The sequence below is a fragment of the Rhodnius prolixus genome, unplaced genomic scaffold, assembly GCF_049639745.1.
Source record: "Rhodnius prolixus isolate KJV_2025 unplaced genomic scaffold, Rpr scaffold_4, whole genome shotgun sequence".
Classification (NCBI taxonomy): Eukaryota; Metazoa; Arthropoda; class Insecta; order Hemiptera; family Reduviidae; genus Rhodnius; species Rhodnius prolixus.
Genome location: NW_027411614.1, coordinates 7,197,524 through 7,216,436, shown reverse-complemented (window position 1 = coordinate 7,216,436; position 18,913 = coordinate 7,197,524). Strand labels below are relative to the sequence as shown.

The 18,913-nt window shown below is 31.5% G+C and overlaps 1 protein-coding gene across 5 annotated transcripts; it reads left to right on the top strand.

Annotated features, from left to right (window-relative positions):
• The first annotated feature begins 1,509 nt into the window (after positions 1–1,509).
• Positions 1,510–18,660, top strand: ninaC (STKc_myosinIII_N_like and MYSc_Myo21 domain-containing protein ninaC). 5 transcript variants are annotated; one of them, XR_012459656.1, is made up of 30 exons: positions 1,886–2,251; positions 2,491–2,666; positions 2,762–2,866; positions 5,477–5,586; positions 5,696–5,823; positions 5,902–6,049; positions 6,130–6,220; positions 6,703–6,798; positions 8,618–8,803; positions 8,910–9,098; positions 9,190–9,386; positions 10,112–10,467; positions 10,587–10,797; positions 10,896–11,037; positions 11,118–11,268; positions 11,357–11,673; positions 11,786–12,063; positions 12,632–12,781; positions 13,055–13,176; positions 13,559–13,612; positions 13,690–13,746; positions 13,846–13,976; positions 15,027–15,226; positions 15,297–15,346; positions 15,418–15,569; positions 15,714–16,189; positions 16,657–16,780; positions 16,881–17,679; positions 17,757–17,859; positions 18,014–18,660. XR_012459656.1 is itself a non-coding variant. In XM_074131961.1 (29 exons), the coding sequence occupies exons 2-29, from the start codon at positions 2,119–2,121 to the stop codon at positions 17,547–17,549; spliced, it is 5,199 nt and encodes a 1,732-aa protein (XP_073988062.1). In that variant the 5' UTR covers positions 1,510–1,658; positions 2,102–2,118; the 3' UTR covers positions 17,550–18,660. The 5 variants fall into 5 exon arrangements, 2 of the variants coding, with proteins under 2 accessions (XP_073988062.1, XP_073988061.1); XM_074131961.1 differs by adding an exon at positions 1,510–1,658 and having other exon boundaries at positions 2,102–2,251; positions 16,881–18,660; XR_012459655.1 differs by having other exon boundaries at positions 17,757–18,660.
• The last annotated feature ends 253 nt before the right edge of the window (positions 18,661–18,913 follow it).

Sequence of the window (18,913 nt, the reverse complement as noted above, 5' to 3'; positions counted from 1 at the left end):
TAAAAATGGATAAATAAATAAAAAGAAAGGCAAATTGGATGTGTTAAAAAAATTATTCTATACTCCTCAGGTCAAGGATCACCAGTTACTAGAAGAAATTGAGTAAATTCATTGTTGCCTGAAATTAGAAATTGAATAAGTATAAAAGTGAAGTGGTAGAAATAGGCTTAAGTTTGACACTGTGGGTTCGCTAAATCAAATAAGTTGTTTCAAACCAACTAAGTTGCACCAAAAAAGTGAAGAAAATGTGGAAATAAAGACCAACTAGTAGCAAATTCGAGATTTTTCCTCTGTGTTTTACTTAACTTTTCCCAAAAAAAAAAGGCTACCTTTTGAATTTGTTTTGACCCTGTCCATAAAAGTCGGTACCAGAGAAGAAAATGTTGAAATAAAGACCAACTAGTAGCAAATTCGAGGTTTTTCCTCTGTGCTTTACTTAACTTTTCCAAAAAAAAGGCTACCTTTTGAATTTGTTTTGGCCCTGTCCATAAAAGTCGGTAACAGAGAAGAAAAAGTAGAAATAAAGACCAACTAGTAGCAAATTCGAGGTTTTTCCTCTGTGTTTTACTTAACTTTTCCAAAAAAAAAGGGCTCCCTTTCGAATTTGTTTTGACCCTGTCCATAAAAGTGGATAATAGAGAAGAAAAATTAGAAAGCTAGATTAACTAATAGTTAATTCGATGATTTTTCTTTGTATTTTACTTTTCATTTTACAAACGAAGGCTACCCTTCATGTTTATTTATAGTACGGCCATAAAAGCAGTTGACAGTGACAGAAAAAGTAAAAATCTAGACGAACTGGAAGCCAATTCGATGTGGGCTTTGTTTACATTACGTGACACTGAGAGTGAAAGAGACATTGCTTCCGAACATCGCCATGACTAGCTCAGGCGGTTACGCAGGTCTATGAAAGGCACTGCATGTATACTTGTCTTCAATAAATAAATGGTAAACGAGGGATTTGTGTATGTGGTATTGCCTCGTTCCCCTAAGAGCTAATTTTGTCATATCTATTTTGGCTATTTTTTATTTCATTTCACAACTGGGCCATAATTAATTACCTCGGGTCCGCTTGCTAGTTTGATACCCTTCGTCTACTAGATCATCAGTAAAATAATAATCCACAACAGCCATTTGCTAGAGCTGGACTGGATTTTAGATGCTGGATAGCCACGGAATTTTTCATTATAAGTTCAAAAAATAGTGGAAGAAATAGGAATTTCGTTCTACGAGTATATTGAACGAAGTAGAGTGATTTACAAATAAAATTCACAATTCTATAAATTCTTAGCGCGTAACTGTTCGAAAGAAAATGGTTTTGAGAAAGTGTGAATATTTCCTTCTGGTGTACGATTATTTTGTTATGTAATGTGATCCAAAATACAACTAACTATTGCTAGGGGAAACTAAAACTATTGTAGTTCTACATGTTATAATTCTGCCTTTTGCCCTACATTCAACATCTTTTTATAAAATTGTAATGCTTTAAGTAAATATATATAATTTAACCCTATGTAAGGAGAAAAAAAAAAAGAAATAAAGAAGATGTTGCAAGGTTTCTAAAATCTAATTATTAGGCGAACATATAATAGAATTAGTCGGACGTTAGAAAGCTTCCACATTCAGTTGAGGAGATACGAAGGAACCAGTCGCATCAGGTAAATTTATTTATTACAGATAGGTAACTTAAAAATTTGACATTAATTTTAAATACTTCAAATTTTATTTAAATTAGTCAAGTATTTTCTCAGATTCCAAAAAAAATAATTAAATCTAAACTTAGAACAAACTAGCTAAAAAAAAAAAAAAAATTAAATTATAGTTTGCATATTATTTTATTTTATTTATTATTAAAACTGTTGAGTACATATACATACATAACAGCTGAGTTCAGCATGGCGGATCATACCTTTATATTGATGTGCTAATGGACGGAAACTGAAACTCTAGTTTGCATATTAAAATAAACTTAACAATGTATTGCTCATTTGCAATCTCTTTTTGCTGTTTTGTTTACTAAACTTTTAAATTTTAAATGTATAAACTATTTAAATACCGTCCTAGTAGCTACCTAAGATTTTAAAAACAATATGTACTTCAGATAAAAACACCATAAAGATGGGAAAAGGGTTAAAGGATGAAGGTTTGAATGTAGATGAGCTGGAGGAACCTGGGACAAGGTACGACCTTGGTGAAATCATAGGTCAAGGTGTAAACGCTAAGGTACATAAAGCCACAGATTCTCAGTCAGGTAAAGTTACTCCATTTTTTGAATACCTCTTCTAACAGAAAGTACTTTAATCGTGTAGATTCTCGATTTTGCATTTGAATTATCACCAGAAACATCCTTTTTTATGATCCGTGAGTCCAAAAAGTTTGGTTTTTACAAAATGGTCTCTGTTTATCTCTGCCAAATACTCCATGAAGGGAGTCCTAGTGTTTTGTTGTTTAAAATATATATAGCTTCTAACGCTCACGATGAAATTACAGGGGGAAAACAAGTAGCAATTAAAATTCAAATTCTCACTGACGATTCCCGACCAGATATTGTGGATGAATATAGAATCTTGAGAGATTTATCCGATCATCCAAATTTACCAGATTTCTATGGAGTTTATAAAAAAGTGGAGGAAAATGGTGCTACACAAATCTGGTTTGTGATGCAAGTGAGTTCAATGAAATTTTATTGAGATCAGTGTAAACATAATTAATTGTAAGAAACTTTTCATCTTTAGTTAACAAAAAATACATTTTTTAACAGCTGTGTAAGGGAGGACCGGTTGCAGATTTGGTTAGAGCTACAGTAAGGCAAAATAAGCGGATGGATGAAATTCACATAGCGTTCATTCTTAGAGAAGTAATAAAAGTAAGTTATCAATTTTATTATAAACTAACAATTCGCAATCATTTAATTAACGATACCCTTTTAATAATGGTAAAAATGCCTCGTTTTCGTGCATAATGTGAGACTTCTTTTTTTCTGCCATAACCAATCGCCAAGAATGCTTTTTTTAATGTTTAATAATTAGCAGATAACTTAAAGAGTATTTTTTTTTTTTTAGTTATATTATAAATTTTCTTCATAATGAACATTAAACTAGTAACAAATGGCTTTATACCATTTTTAACAATTTTATTTAAACGCATTAAAGTGTGAACTTTTTGGAACTCAAAAGTCGTATTTATTTGAACAAAGACAATTTTTTTTTCAAATAACCAATCAATTGAGCTTTTCTTCACTTCGAATCTTCTGTCACCACGGTTGTAAAATGAAAAAATCTAATAGACCAACAGTTCGTACTGGATTCGCTCATCGCACATCAGCTGGTGATTTTTAACTTTATTTATTCAAAATTTGAAATTGCTCTAATTAATGTATTCTACGATTTTCTAATTTTTCAACATAGTAGGAGCCTGAGACCAATTTTCCTTGCACCAAAGTAAGTTACTTTTGAAACTTAAGCAATAGAAGAATACAGATTGTTTTAACTGCGGTATTTTGTATTGTTTTATTTAAATTCTAGCTCTTTATTTAATTTCTCTTATTACATGGTAGTAAAGTAAGTGATCAAATAGGCATAAAGTAAGCTATTTAAAACTCAGGAGCTTCTATTAATTTGAAAACGGGAACTTAAGACTTAGTGAACACTAAACTACTAAGTAATAAAATGTTGTAAATTAAAATAAACTTGACTGATATCATCTAATTAATGGTATTTAAGTTGAAGCTATTTGGGAAATGATTTATGGAAATTAAACAAGTACTTTTTGTTGCTAGGATTTATTTTAATTATTGTTTTATATAAATGGTATGAAGGCTTCCTCCAAATAAATATTACATTTGTGTGCTCTCCTGTTCTTTCAATTGGAAATCATTATTGACAGAAATGATAATAATAAGACATTTAAGAGATTTTTACTAGTCCGAATTGGAGACCTTTATTCTTCACACTGCTGCTACTAGATAGCGCAGTAGAAGCCTCTTTATTGACTTACATTAATATTAAATAAGCTTTATTTTTTGGAGTTTGAAGTATTTTTAGAAATTATATTTCCAAACATTATAAAGAAATGAAGTGGTTTTGGGGATAATTAGGATTAGGTCAAACTTCCAAAATCAACTTCTAATTATTTTTATTGTTCAATTTTTTTCTTGAGAATTTTATCATTTCTTCTAGTTGCTAATCAATGGTGGCATAATACTTTTCATGTCTCGAAAAAGTTTAAGGAACAGAAAAAAATAATGTACTAAGTTCGTTTGAAATAGGTGTAGTTGCATTTTATGTTTTTTGTTTGAATTTATATTGGCGATTATGTTGAATATTTGTAGCATCAGAATGTTTTTTGTTGTAATGTTAGTCTGACTATAGATCAGAAAGATGAAGTAAGAATAATGAAATGTATAAAGGGTCCTGGCAGATAGATTGCTGGACATATATCGAAAGGATGCCTAATTACCCAGCAATAACAAGAGATATTTTGCTGTTAGAAATTAAGTACCATGGGTCGTTTATTCGTGTGCGCATACTGACAAACTAATAGACTTACATCTATCATGCACACATTAGAAGAGCGTTTCCTCTTGTGTTAATGACTTGCTTAATTGTAAAAATACCTATTATTCTAAAAAGGAGGGCAGCCATTTTATTCTAAACTCCTATGCATTTTGAATCTCATCATTGATTTCCTATTGAAAAAGAATAAAAATCATGGGTGAAAGATCGTTTCTTTTGAAACACCACAATCCAAAATTCCACTTCTGAAATTTCCGTGTCTTCAAATGGTGTCCTCAGAAGCAGATATTTCGTATGTTTGCTAATAGTATCGCAGGAGAAGCTGAAGTGAATTAATATGTGATTGCAAAAGTAGATATGACTGGTAGCGGGAGTAGCTAGAGATAATCTTAAGCGACTGTACCAGAATCTGTCAAAAATTGTTGGAAGTGGCGCTTTAAAAATGTTCCTTCTAGCAATGCAGACTCAATCGATTCTTTTTTTGGTTACCCAGCTTCATCTCTACATGAACGTTTTCTTTGGACTTATTTATTTCAGCTTGAACTTAATCTAGCCTATATTCTTGTGAAGATGCCCCATTCTCATAGATTTATTCATATGTAAGATGGAGGGAGATTGCGCTACTTCATGTATTCTAGCCAACTAGATTGAGAGAGAGAGGTTTGTAAGACCAATATATTGTCAAGTTCTTTAGGCCCTTTTATTGTTACTATACATTCATTAGTTCGTTTTTAGTCGTAGCTGTTAAGAAGACATTTCTGTTAGGTCGAAGGCTGTTAGATCGATATTCTTTTACTTTCCGTATTGACAAGAGATTACATGTTCTTCCTTTCTTGTTCATCTCTTTTAATAAAGTATTGAAAAAATATATAGGAAAATTTTAAATTTAAGAAATTAAACAACTCAGATAAATTGGTTAAGGTCTGTAAATGAAAATGTAATTAATCCTATAAAATTTTAAGGCCCTTACTGCACTCCATGTAAATCACGTTATGCATAGAGACGTCAAAGCTAATAATATTCTGTTAACTGAAGCTGGTGAAGTTAAACTCGTTGATTTTGGATTATCAAGGTAAGTTCAAAGTAAGCAAATAGTTTTTTTGCTCGTTTTGTTTTTTTATATAATAGTAAAAGAAGAATATCAGTCATTGTTTAGTTTTAACTAAGTCATTATCACTTAGAGAGTTGGACAGCACTTTTGGCAAAAGAAGGACGAGTATAGGTGATCCATGTTGGATGGCTCCTGAAGTTGTTACTAGTGAAGGAGACAAAACTCAGTATGATAATAGATCAGACGTATGGGCTTTAGGTATATGCAAATCTATTATTAGATTACATTTAATTATTAAGATAGACTTTAATTATAAGACGCTCCATTTTTTTTTAGGCATCACAGCAATTGAACTTGGTGAAGGAAGAGCTCCATTTCAAGATATGCATCCAACTAGAGCACTTTTCCAAATTGTGCGAAATCCACCACCAACACTTTACCGGCCTGCCAATTGGTCACAAAATTATAATGACTTTATTGCAGAGTAAGACATATTTACCAAAATATATTTTATTTATTAATTTAATATATTAATAATTATTAAAATCATTTTTGGAATTACAGATGTTTAACAAAGAACCCTGAACATAGACCGTACATGATAGAACTTTTGGAACATCCTTTCTTTTCCAATATACCAACTAACGACTTACACGTAATTACAATTTTAAATATCTACTTTATTTCTTATTTAAAATTTTATAAAGTGTGTTCACATATAGTTAGCATTTACTAAAACTATTTATTCACAAAAATTAGAAAGAATTTTGATAATTTGTGGAAAGGATGTAAATCGCCATTCACATAATGTACATGATTATTATTGCGTTAATATGTATATCTCTAAATAAACAGATTGATCATGAAACAAACCTAGATAACATTTATTTTTTTTACAAATATCAAGGATTGATGAACTTTATAAAACAAATGTATTTTATTTCTTTGGTATATTAGTAATTAATAAGCATAAAATCAATATGTTAGATTAATTTTTCTAAGCTTTTGTTCAGTTTCGAATTCCTTGTTTCTACTAACGTAGAGGTTTATAAAAGCGTTTCCTAAACAATAATGATGAAACTTAGTTTATGAATATATGTAAGTATTAATTGATAGTTGATGACTTTTTTTTCATAGTTGAACTCCGAATTGAAAATACTACTGGAAACAATAACTGAGGAAGATAAGGCAGGAAGGACTAGGGAAGTAATAGTGCATTCTGGATTAGTTAAGGTAACTCTTTGTATGAATTGGTATTAATTTTTAGGCACTGTAAACTATTAGTATTTAGGATTAAAATTTAGGAGAAACAGTCTTTACGTTGACGTAAAAACTGAGTTACTGTTTTTTATTTGACCAAATCCTCGCTGTTCTAATCTTAAATAGTAATTCTTTGTGTCTTTTTGTCATTTAGTTTTATACAGTAAACATTATGATTAAAATTAATGATATATTTTTATTTAATTGAAAGTAACATTGAAAATCATTTTCTGTCTTCATAAAGGGGAAATGGGCCAGCACTTTCTCGGAGTATTGAGTTCCCCGAGTCGTCCCAGCCTGAAACACAAACGAACACTTTAAGTCTTATCAAGCATACACAAATATAGGGTATGCTGAGGTTCTTGTAGTAAGCAAATATTTGTCGTATCCGCATGAAAATTCACACACACTCCAGGACTATTTGGTACAGAAGGGCTTAAAAAACAATGTTGATCCGGGACTCTTTTCCAGAAGTAAGTAATCGTAAAAGAAAGTAATCGTTATTCTGAATAATAATTTATCTGGCCTTAATTTACATGAGGAAGACTATTGCCGAAGATCCTCTTGTAATCGCCTACTTTATTCAGGAGGGAACTAACTTCCAATTTCCATATAAGTATTGTAGATGGAGGAGGAAGCACATACTTTACTATTAAAATTTAGCTAACAAATAAAAAGTAGCTACACCCGGGATTCGAACATGGGATCTCCCACTTAATAGACTCGCTCATAACTGCCAGATGCCCACCTCAGTAATAGTAGTGATAGAATTTTTTGTATTACTATTCATACAGTTTAAGCATAAGCATTGGCCAATTAGTCAGGCTTAATGTCCAGTTACCTATTAGTAGTTAGGATCGTAGGTGTAGGCGACTAAAAAACATATTTTACTCATAATAACCATTCGCCAAAAAAATTTCTCATATTAATTATTAAATAAAATCCAACGTCTAAACTGGAAATCGAACCCAGTATCACAAACTATTTCATATGCTATAAAATAAAAGCGATCCATGGAGATTTTAGTTTCAAAATAAAGTAGTTTCATAAACTCTGGTAGATACAAACAAATTAAGAACCTTTTTGCATAATAGAGATAACTTACTTTTAAAGAGATTATTATAATCAGATTAGCCTGAACTTGCTGTACATGGTTAAATAACAGAACAATAAATTAACGTTAACTAAATAAAGTTATCGTTTTAGAATAACTCTTAATATTATTAGGATTGTTTATCATGTCCTGGGTTAGTTTAACTATTAGTTCTATTATTTGTTTGAATCAAATACGGGAAATTAATTAGTATTTGAGAATTGAAATTTTTATATAAACTTTATCAATGTTGATTTAACATATACTTTCATTATTACAAGGTTCAGTTCTTTTTGAAGCTGTGATTCCGCACAAATTATGTTATATCTGTTATAATCATCATAATCTTATTCCTTAGGACCTGTTTTCATTTTATTTTGATCTGCTTTACCCAGACAAGGCAGGAATACATGTGCAGTGGTTTTAGGAACGAAGTGTACAAACCTTGGCGAAAATGGATTATGGGTTTGTAAGAGGGTACAGTTGGGAGAGTGGTACAAGCTATGTAATCTTGTTGAGATGTTCCATGTATATCTTAATATGGTCTAAGAGATTACAGATTCATCTGCCTGTCCTGTCTATCTGTAGTAATTTGCATTTTATAACATTAATTTTCTACACATGAATACCTAAACAAGTTCAGCAAATTACCTTACAATAATTTACTGATTCTTTTATTTATTCTCTTTTGTTTCAAAGAAAAACCAAGAAACCCAGCCGGAACCCATGTTTGTAGAAGATGTGGCAGCTCTAGAAGTTCACAGTGAAGATAATATTTTGCACCATATTGAATCCAGATACAAAAAAGGAATGTATTATACATTTGTAGGAGATATATTATTATTTCTAAATCCTAATCGGCCATTGAATATCCATGGATATCAGGTTTGAATATAGATTAGATTTATTTGTTTAGATTTATTTCTATTTTTGAAATTTCAATTTTTGAAGTCAACTACTTTTTTGTTATTTAGTTGATCTTCTTTTTCAGCTTAGCAATAAATACAAGCTTAAATCGAGATCAGAAAACGAACCACACATCTACAGTGTGGCAGACAGTGCCTTCCAAGATATGTTGCACCACGGAGTTCCACAACATATTGTACTTACAGGCGAGACAATGTCTGGAAAGACAACTCAATTCAGGCACTTAATCAGACATCTTCTTTTTCTTGCAAAGGTATGGAAAAATATTTAAAGATATAGTCAAGATAAATATTTCTTTAAACATAACATAATGTAATTTTTATAAGATTTTTTGTTTTTAACAGTTATCTACCAAAACTGATGAAAAAATTTTGAAGGCCTTAGACATTATACATGCGTTTGGCAATGCAGCAACTCCTCTCAATAACGATTCTACTAGACACATACTTCTCAGTCAGTTAACTTTTTCGAGAAGTGGTAAAACATCTGGTATCATTTTCTGGCTTTACCAGCTGGAAAAGTGGAGGGTAACTGGGAACAGGTAATCTAAATAGGTTTTAAAGCAATATGCAGCCTAGGAAAAATGTATGACGGAATTCTGTTTCCTGTAAAGTAAAAAAGTGTTGAGAAGAGGCTAAAATCCTTACTCAACTAAAAATTATACTGGCGGCTCACCTAGACAATCTAGTTTACTACTTAATGTCCGAATAAGCTATTAGATGTGTCACATTGCTGGCCTATCTGTTTGTAGAAATGAGTCGAATTTGTCAACATCTTCAACTCTTCATTTGTATGTAGATGAGTGTGGGTTTTTCGTGCTGTAGGTTGGAAAACTCCGCAGGAACGTTGCCAGAATCCCTAAAGATTCGGTAGGTAACTGTGCTTCTAGTGGCTAAGATCTCAAAACGTGGCAAAAAAAAAAAAATCACTGTCTATGATAGTGAGAATACAAGGAAGGTAAATGCTGCCGTGAACTGTTCGTTGAATGATGTTGATTAGTATGTGCACAATAGCTGAGCTGTTAAAAAAGATGTCCTCAAAGGGAAGGTGTATTGGAATACTCGGTTTGATCTCTAGTTGGCCTTAGATTTTCATATGAGAAATTTGTAATAAAGTACTAATTATGTAATAGGCCCTTCTTTACTTTCACCATAATATTAAGTTTTTTAAAAAGAAAAAAAAAATGAATGGATTTTGGATCTATTACAAACAGAAAAAATAATTGTCATTGATGGATAATGTAATGATGTAATCTTATTTTTTTAGGAATCCTCATCATGCTAATTTCCACATATTCTACTATCTTTATCACGGCTTGGCAGCCAAAGGTTTGCTTGAAAAATATCAGCTAGAATCTGGTCGCAGTTATTGCTATCTTCGTCTCAAAATAGATGATAAGGATAAAGACTCCAAATGTCCAGCCGGTCCTAGAGAAAATGTGGACACGAGTTCGGAGAAGTTCAGTAAAATTAGCCAATATTTATCCGATTTACAATTTGAAGAATCGCAAATTGAAGTGATATGGAAAACATTGGCTGCCATATTGCTATTAGGTGAAGTGGATTATAAGGATGATGATGATGGCAATGCTGACATAAAAAATGAGGAGATTGTTGATAAGGGTTGGTATCTGCATAATTTGTACTTTGCAGTTTTCAGTTCCCCCCCCCCTTTGGTCATCAAAATATTTACTTAATATCTTCACAAATATTTTGTTATTCACGAAATCCATTTTGTATAGTTGCTACGTTGCTGGGTGTAGAAAGTAAGAAGCTTTCTTGGGCATTGTGCAACTATTGCGTGGTAGAGAGAGATACGGCAGCCAGGAGGAGACATTCGAAAGCTGAGGCGTTGGAAGCTAGAAATGTTCTATCGCAGGCTTTGTACAGCAGACTGCTTGATTGGATTATTAATATCCTGAATCTTAAATTTTCCTTTTCCCGAGCGGTTTAGTGAGTATAATTAATGCTTTATTTTGTAAACTTTTAGTTTTCCAAAATTACTGTAGTATGATGATTTTTACATTTCAATTAATTTTTTTTGCCTTTAGCGGTGACTACAATTGTATCACTCTCTTAGATTTATTTGGTTTCGAATGTTACGAAGAGAATGGCATTGAACAATTATTTGTCAATACAGTAAATGAACAATTGCAATATTTCTATATTCAAAAGATTTTCATTTCAGAAATGGTAATTTCCAACATGCCGTCACTTATATAAAAATTTAATGGCATACTGAGTTTAAAATAGTGATTTTGATTCAATTTTAGCATGAAATGGAAGAGGAAGGACTTCCATTTAAAAAATGTAATTTTTACGATAACCGATCAACCATGGATGAACTTCTTAATAAGCCAATAGGAGTAATCCATTTATTGGACGAAGCAAATAGACTACACCAAGATTCTAACTTCTTGATAAGTAAGATAGATGCTGATTTTCAGCAATATATTGTTGAAACTATTATTATTAGTTGTTATTGAACCTTGATGTACCATCATTTTTGCAGGCGGTCTAAATAAAAAAGCAGAAGTGGCGCATATAAAAGCGTGTAATGAAGAAGAATTTTCTGTGGCTCATTTCACTGGGAAAGTTACCTATAACGCTTCGGCAATGGTCAGCAAGAACAGAGATTTTTTGCCACCGGAAATAACTGATGTAATGAGGTTCTCCAAAGAAGATATAATAAAACAAATATTCACCAATAAATTGTCAAAAACTGGTAATGTTACACTATTGGTAGACAAAACGTCTACTATCAGCGAGGATGTTGGAAAGAAACGTTGGGGTACAGCTTTGTTAGCCGACAGCAAGAGAAATATTAGAGTATGTGGGCCTACTCATTATGTTTATCTCTGCCCTTCAGTTGTTTGCATTATCATTGGCAAGAAAGTTTATTTAAACCATTGTAGTGTTTGATCCATTCTTTATTTTTCAGAGATTTAACACAGCCTCAAGAGGAGAGTTCTCCCAAACACGTGGTATAAGAACTGCAGCAGCTGTGTTCAAAGCAATCAGTCTGGAATTGCTCAGAGTATTGACTGAAGGAAGTACACATTTTGTGCGTTGTGTAAGAACCGATCTTACCGGAACACCAGAAGGATTTCTACCAAACGTTGTACGACACCAGTTGAGAGCTCTTTCAGTTGCGGATACAGCTCGTGCAAAACTCATTGGATATTCTAGTAGAATTCCATTCGAGCAGTTCTTGGAGAGGTATTTTTCTATTCTTATGAATAATATTCCTAATAATTCTGTCGGTATCCAAAAACGACTGGAAAGATTTCAAGTCTCTCCAATTGCACCCAAAGCTTATCTCCTGATATTTTCTTATTTTCTCTCCTCCTTTTATCTCATTTTTTTATCAAGTGAAATATCTACTTATATCAAAAATATCTGCAGTTCTCTTTCTCGAGAACAGCCTCAAAATATCCTGTTTATTACTAATTAACTCTCAATCTGAAATAATCTGAGCATCCCAGTGAATCTTTAAGCCGTTACTTTCGTGTTATTCTGGGTGTATATATTTGTAAATTCCGCAAGCTGCTCTGCCCTGAGCCAGCACTGAGCTACCCGCCGTAAGATGCTATACACCCTCTAAGATCAGGTGGCAGGGTCTACAATTCTCCTGAATATTCTCGCCAGCAATAAACTTTCTGTAAGCTTTTGAAGCCACCTACATAGCCTGCAAAATTTCTTCCGTCTTCGCCAATAGACTACCTTTTTTTTTTATCCCCTTGGTTGTCAGAGGTTTGTAGATATTTTTTGATATCTTTTTTTTTAGATATCAGTTTCTTGCGTTTGATTTTGACGAAAATGTGGAAAAGACAAAAGACAACTGTAGACTACTATTAATACGTTTGAAAATGGAAGGATGGTACTTAGGAAAATCAAAGGTATTTTTGAAGTATTACAATGAAGAATATCTATCACGGTAAGTGTAAATAAATAACAGAAAAGTAAAATTTCTTTCTAAATTTTATATTTAGAAAGAACTTTTCGAGATTGTAACTTTCATATTTTGTTGTAAATGATTGGATTTTATTTATCGTTGTTTGAATCTTGCCAATCCAAAACTGTCAGAATTAAAGTGAAGAAAAACTGTGATGGGCACGATCTTAGATATTTTCATAGCATTACGACCCAATTATTGAAAAAAAAAGTTTATTTACGACGGCATTTATTTTTATATCGTTGTTTCATTTAGGTTGTATGAAACTCAAGTAAAGAAGATTGTTAAGGTACAAAGTATGCTGAGAGCTTTTCTCGCTAAACGCAGTGTCCAACATAAGAAGGGTTTCAAGTTGGAGCCTTCAAATACTGAGATCGGTAATTTGACCATCCCAGAGGAATAAAAAAACTATTTATGATGAGTGTGAAATATGAAAATAATAAATAATCAACAATTATGGCATTGACATCTTTGCAAAAGAATTAAAAGAAATACTATATTTTTTGGAATATTAATGAATTATAGAATGTTTAATTTCAACCTTCTCTCCCAGAAAAATATTGGCTATAAAGCTCATTGAGTAATATTAAATTTATGATTCTAGCCAATTTATATCATATAACGTGTATGTTAAATATTATAATAAATAAATAACGTTATTTTGTTTTTAAAAACGACCTGATTTTTAATAAACCCTCTGTTTTGAAAATAGAGAGCCTCCTTAAGAAATTAATTTTCTTCACAAAATTTTCATTTCAGTAACTTCAAGAACCATTAAATCCAAAGATGAGGCAGCTGTAATTATACAAAAACGTAAGATTATAACTTTTTCTCATTCTAAATTTACTATTCATTTCATTTAATTTAAAATAAAATTAATTATTTACCAGACTTAAAGGGATATGTAATTAGAAAAATATATGGACCATTAATACATCCCGATTCAGGTATTTTAAATTCATTATGTACAATTGGTCCATTTGAAATATACTTTAGTATTTTTGATTATATTTTTGTAAGCTTTTTAATGTTTTGGTTAAATTTAGGGAAAATGAATGAAGAAACGGCAATGTTTATCAAACCATATTTTCAAAAATGGAATACTAGATCATTGTATCAAATTCTTATTCAATACAAAGCTGCAAGGCATGTCGATCTAGTATATTTTTGTCAGCAAGTGAGTAATTACTTCTTCTGAATGAGGTAACTTACAAATTCCTTTAAAATAAGTTGGTATAGGTTATTTTCAAGAATCTGGATAACTAGGCTACTCTCCTCGTTGATAATTAGCTTCTACAAACTTCACATATCTTATTAACATTGTTAGAACTAGTCTCTCGGGACGTTTTATATCTTGGTTTTCCAAGCCTAGGAAGTGGTCGTTGGTTTTTAAAATAATAATGCTGTTGTGGTCAATATCTTACTGCAAACGATTAAAGTAAAAGGGTCTCTATAGGTAGGATGTATAATCGACGGAAGTCACCTCAATGAAACCATTTCTCGTTGAAAAAATTAAGCACAATTATTACGAGCAGCTGAGTTTATTTCCAAATAGCAACCTAAAACGTGTCGCATTCACTTACCCTCCTAATCCTTTAAAACACACTCATCTACTACGGTGAGTAAACTATCTTCAGAGGTGGTTGAAATAAACTTCTAATTGGGTCTAACTAATCTCCATAAAACCTTCAGCTTAATCAACATCTCAGGTCATAGGCGCCCAGAGCGTTTCAATTTCTTTCGGGTAGTGTCCTCTTGTTACAGGAAATACCGTTCAACATCAAACAGCGAGCAATCACCGCTCCTAGAGGAAGTGAATCTATGGAAAACTTTGCCTAGGTTGATAATTAAGAGCTCTGAGTGCAAGGGCAGCGGACAAAGATGAGCTGTTTTTACCCAGACACGTTTTATTATTGTTTTTTCCAGTTCTGTTGTTTGATAGTGTGTAGTTTCTTTTAAGAAAAAAGGTGAGTCAGAGTAGCCTTCGCGATCGTTAAACTCAAGTGGTTTTGCTTGTCCTACCTGCAAATCTGAATTCATGCATATGGGTACAAGTTGCGAGGCTGGGTTCCCCGAAAGAAGTGGCAAACTACCTAAAAAGTTCTTTAAGATCCCTTATATCTGTCCTTTTTTTTCATTCTCTCCACTCTTTTTGCCACTTTACTTTCTGTACTTCAGGAACGGTAAATAAATTTGCCTTTGAAATAGATTTTTTTTTTTTTTGCAGGTTCACTTGTATAACCAAAATATCGTAAGTTCACTTAGAACATGCGATAAAGAGAATATAGATTTGAAAAGAATACAAGCAAATGTAGATGCAAAAAAATTCATTGGTGAAGAATTGCCAGCCGTCTGGAAAATACCTTTTAATATTAAAGATTTACCAGTCTGTGATTCCTCATTGGTCTGTGAATCAATGGATACAAGGTAATGAATTGTCCTGATTTTGATTATGCTCAATAAGTAACACTTTATAAACGATTTATATATTGTATAGGTTTGTAAGGACAAAAGATATCCCTTGGGATGATCCTTTTAAATGTTTGGGTAAGTAAACGCCAATTTTTATAATTATTATAAACAACTGATCATGAGACAGTTTAATTTTTTTTGGTTAGACAAAGGCTGCCAGACACTTATCAATATTAATGAAGAGTTGTGCGACGTTGTGAAACAAGAAGAAATCAAATTTACTAAATTTATTTGCATACCTTATTGCAGAGATCCCAAACAAGCTGAAGATGAATACGGAAAACAGTTACCTAACGACGTAAGAATACGTAACTTCTCCTTTTAATTAATTTGATAGCTTTACAAAGTTCATAATTTCATCAGTAGTTAAGGTTTTATTAATAATTAGTTTTATTTGTGTCTTCATGATGCAAACAAAATTAATCTGAGCTACAATTTATAGGAACTTATTCTGCTGGGCCAGGAAGTAGAAGCTGCGGTAGAAACAAAGAAACTCTCAGTTTTGCAATTAGAAAAGTCAAAAGAAACAGAAATAACAAAATCAAAAGAACAACTAGTAAAGACAACAAAAATAAAACTAACAGAATCGAAAGAAACGTCAAAAGAACAAAAAGAACTTCCAGATGTAAGTTTGGAAGATCATGAGAATATTTCAAGCAAAATTATTGAAAAATCTTGTGAGAAGAAAGAAATAATAGCTGATGTTGCCACAACCACGCCTCCCGAAACTGAAAATATGAATTCCATTAGTTCTTCATCAATTGTACGAATAGGAACGCCTTCAAAAGAAAGTAATAACTTGACTAAGTCTTCACCTTTAAAAGTGAAATTGGTAAGCCCAAAGAAAACGCCATTATCCGAAAGGAAAGAATTTATGCAACCTATCATTGATGAAAATAATGGAATCATCGATTTCAGGTAAATCTAAATCTTCCGTTTATTTTCATTTTAGGTAATGTTTGGCTGCAAGTTATTTTGCCCTACGAGTTAAGCATAAATATTCGATATTTTTTACATTTTCATTTTAATTAATGTTTGAATATTCCGATTCATAGTGTCATAGCAATACTTTTTCATGAAATTCGCCCTAAGAAATTAATACCACCCCGCAAGCAGGTCTTTGCGTTCACCCAAGCCAAAAATTCTTATAATTTCCTTACCAATTCATTGTTTAGATTATCTCTTCACATTTAAAACAACGCTCTTATACTAAAACAAAATTATAAATAGTGCATTTGTTCTTTGTTGTGAACTTTTTGAGAATTAAATAAAATTACAATAAGTGAAATAGCAGTCACAAAATCATGAAATCTAACTGCCTTTTCATCTAAAAGAATTTAATTACAAATGTCTAATAAAAGATATTATTCATCGCATTTTTTTAGGAAAAATTTAAGACCAATAAAAATTGGAAAGAAGAGTGATCCAATCTTGGAATTAGAATCAAAAGGTAAAGAGGTAACCAACAGAAATTCACAAAATGAAGATGATCCTCCTTTTAATTTTCAGGTATGAAGTCTTTATTATTTAGTTTTAAATTAATATTTACTTTTAATTGACATGTTATATTTAAAAAATTCTTTTGACTCTTGATCTTAATTTTTTGAAGGCAATGTTGCGAAAGACAAATTATCAAGAATCGCCAAGAAAAGAGAATAATATAAACACTGAGCTGGATAAGGCTTTCAAAAAACATTCTTTCAAGCGGCGAACCAGTTCAACAAAAGAAAATGATGAACCAGAAAATAGTAATGTAGAAAATAACAGTAAGAAAATTTCTGCAGCAAAAATAGAATCTCCAAAAATTGTTAAAGCTGTTGAAAACGATAATAAAGCTATAAACTCCGAACAGAAAAACGTAGGAGAAAATAACATCAATATAATTGATAATAATAACAAGGAAAGCTCGAAATCTTCAAACAATAATGTTTTCGAACAGGATTCAGTGATTTTAAATGGAATGAATTCAACAGAAGCAGTAGACACTTGTACATTTAATCAAGAAAAAAGCAAACATTTAGAGAACAAAAAAGAGACAAGCAATATTGAAGTGATGAATAATAACAATATACAAAATGGAACGCCTACATCTATTAAAAGAAAAGGATTTTTGCGTAAAGATTCTTTTGAAAGTATAAAACTGATGTTATCGGCAACAAAAGATTTTAAAACTGATTCACCTATTATAGAGAATGGCAATTTAGATTCATCTGATGATATAATTACAACTGAACTTGCACCTGGCCTTATTATCACCGGAAAAATAACTGAACTATAACTTTTTTTGATTGAAGTAGAGAAAATGATTCTTTAGGTCAATTAACGGGAGGAAAATTGAATCAGCTTTATTGAAAAGAAAATGTATGCTGCTAATGTTGCCTAGGAATATTTCGGATGGAGTAATATCTGTAGGGAATCTTACCGTACACACATATTTAAGTATAATTTTTTGGTAACAGAATTCTAAACATATTTTTTGTTTTAGAGTTTCCAAGTTTATTTATGTAGAAGTAATACAATATTTTTGCATTAATTTTATTTCAAATTCTTTCACGTAGCAATCAATTCAAGACTGAATATAAAACCATGTAAGCGAGTACAATTAATTGTTTAATTTTCCAGTACATCTATTCAATTAAAATATATTTCTAAATTAAATAATTATAGCCTCAACTGTATTACTTTTTATATATAATTTTATTTATAAAATTTAATAAATACAAAAATATAATAAATTTACAGATTTCAAAGTTGTAAATCATAAAGTGGTGTTCAAAATATTTGTGGCACTCCTATGGCAGAATATATATTTATTACAGGCGAAAGGACCAGATTAATTGTTAAATTGCTGTTTGTGCCAGAACTCAGAATATTACTTTGCAATAAAAACTGAAAAACTTGTACATTATCTAGAAGTGAATGAAGCAACTTTATAACGAAAACCTTTTTTGAATCTTCAATCAATGGTTCAAAGATATAAGCCATTCATACAATCTGACCAATTCAGGATTACTGTAGAAGGTTTTACTTTTACAATTTAATAAAAATAACCAGAATTAATCAAATAATCAAAATTCATTTTGAAGCACTATTCTTCTGCTCTTAACATTGATAATCGTAGGCAATTATGAAAGTAATAGTGGAATGAAACTTTATGACTTTAGCACTGAAACTTAATAAATCATAAAATTGAAACTATTTTAGTTTAAATGGCACCTATGCAAGTCAAGCACTTAAGCAAACCCTACTTTCTTACGAGATTTGCAAATGTATATAAGTATTTTAATTATTATAGTTAAAGTTTATGAGAAACATTGGGAAAGAAATAAGCTGTGCAGAACTACATCACCATTTTTTAAAATTCGTCTTTATAAAGTCTTGAGGGCTTGCTTCTCACCGAAAAATATCAGTAAACTTTAAATACTGCATTCTGCCTTGATTACTTACAAGGAAATGTTCGCTGAACAACTTTTCCAACGGCTTAAGTCCCCCTCTATAGGGTGGGAGACCGATCTCAGTTAGTTACAAAACATAGAATATGGTAAGAAATTAAAATGACATGTTTCACCTCATTAGGGTTTCTGAGATATGGGAATTGTCCAAAACGAAGAGAGTAATAGGCAAGTAGATGTAAAGCTCTGT

Excerpts from the sequence above, each read along its gene's own strand:
- ninaC (XM_074131961.1), top strand. The coding sequence starts at position 2,119 with ATGGGAAAAGGGTTAAAGGATGAAGGTTTGAATGTAGATGAGCTGGAG. Across the intron at positions 11,269-11,356 it reads AGATTCTAACTTCTTGATAA|GCGGTCTAAATAAAAAAGCA; the intron begins GTAAGATAGATG and ends TCATTTTTGCAG. Across the intron at positions 11,674-11,785 it reads ACAGCAAGAGAAATATTAGA|AGATTTAACACAGCCTCAAG; the intron begins GTATGTGGGCCT and ends TTTATTTTTCAG.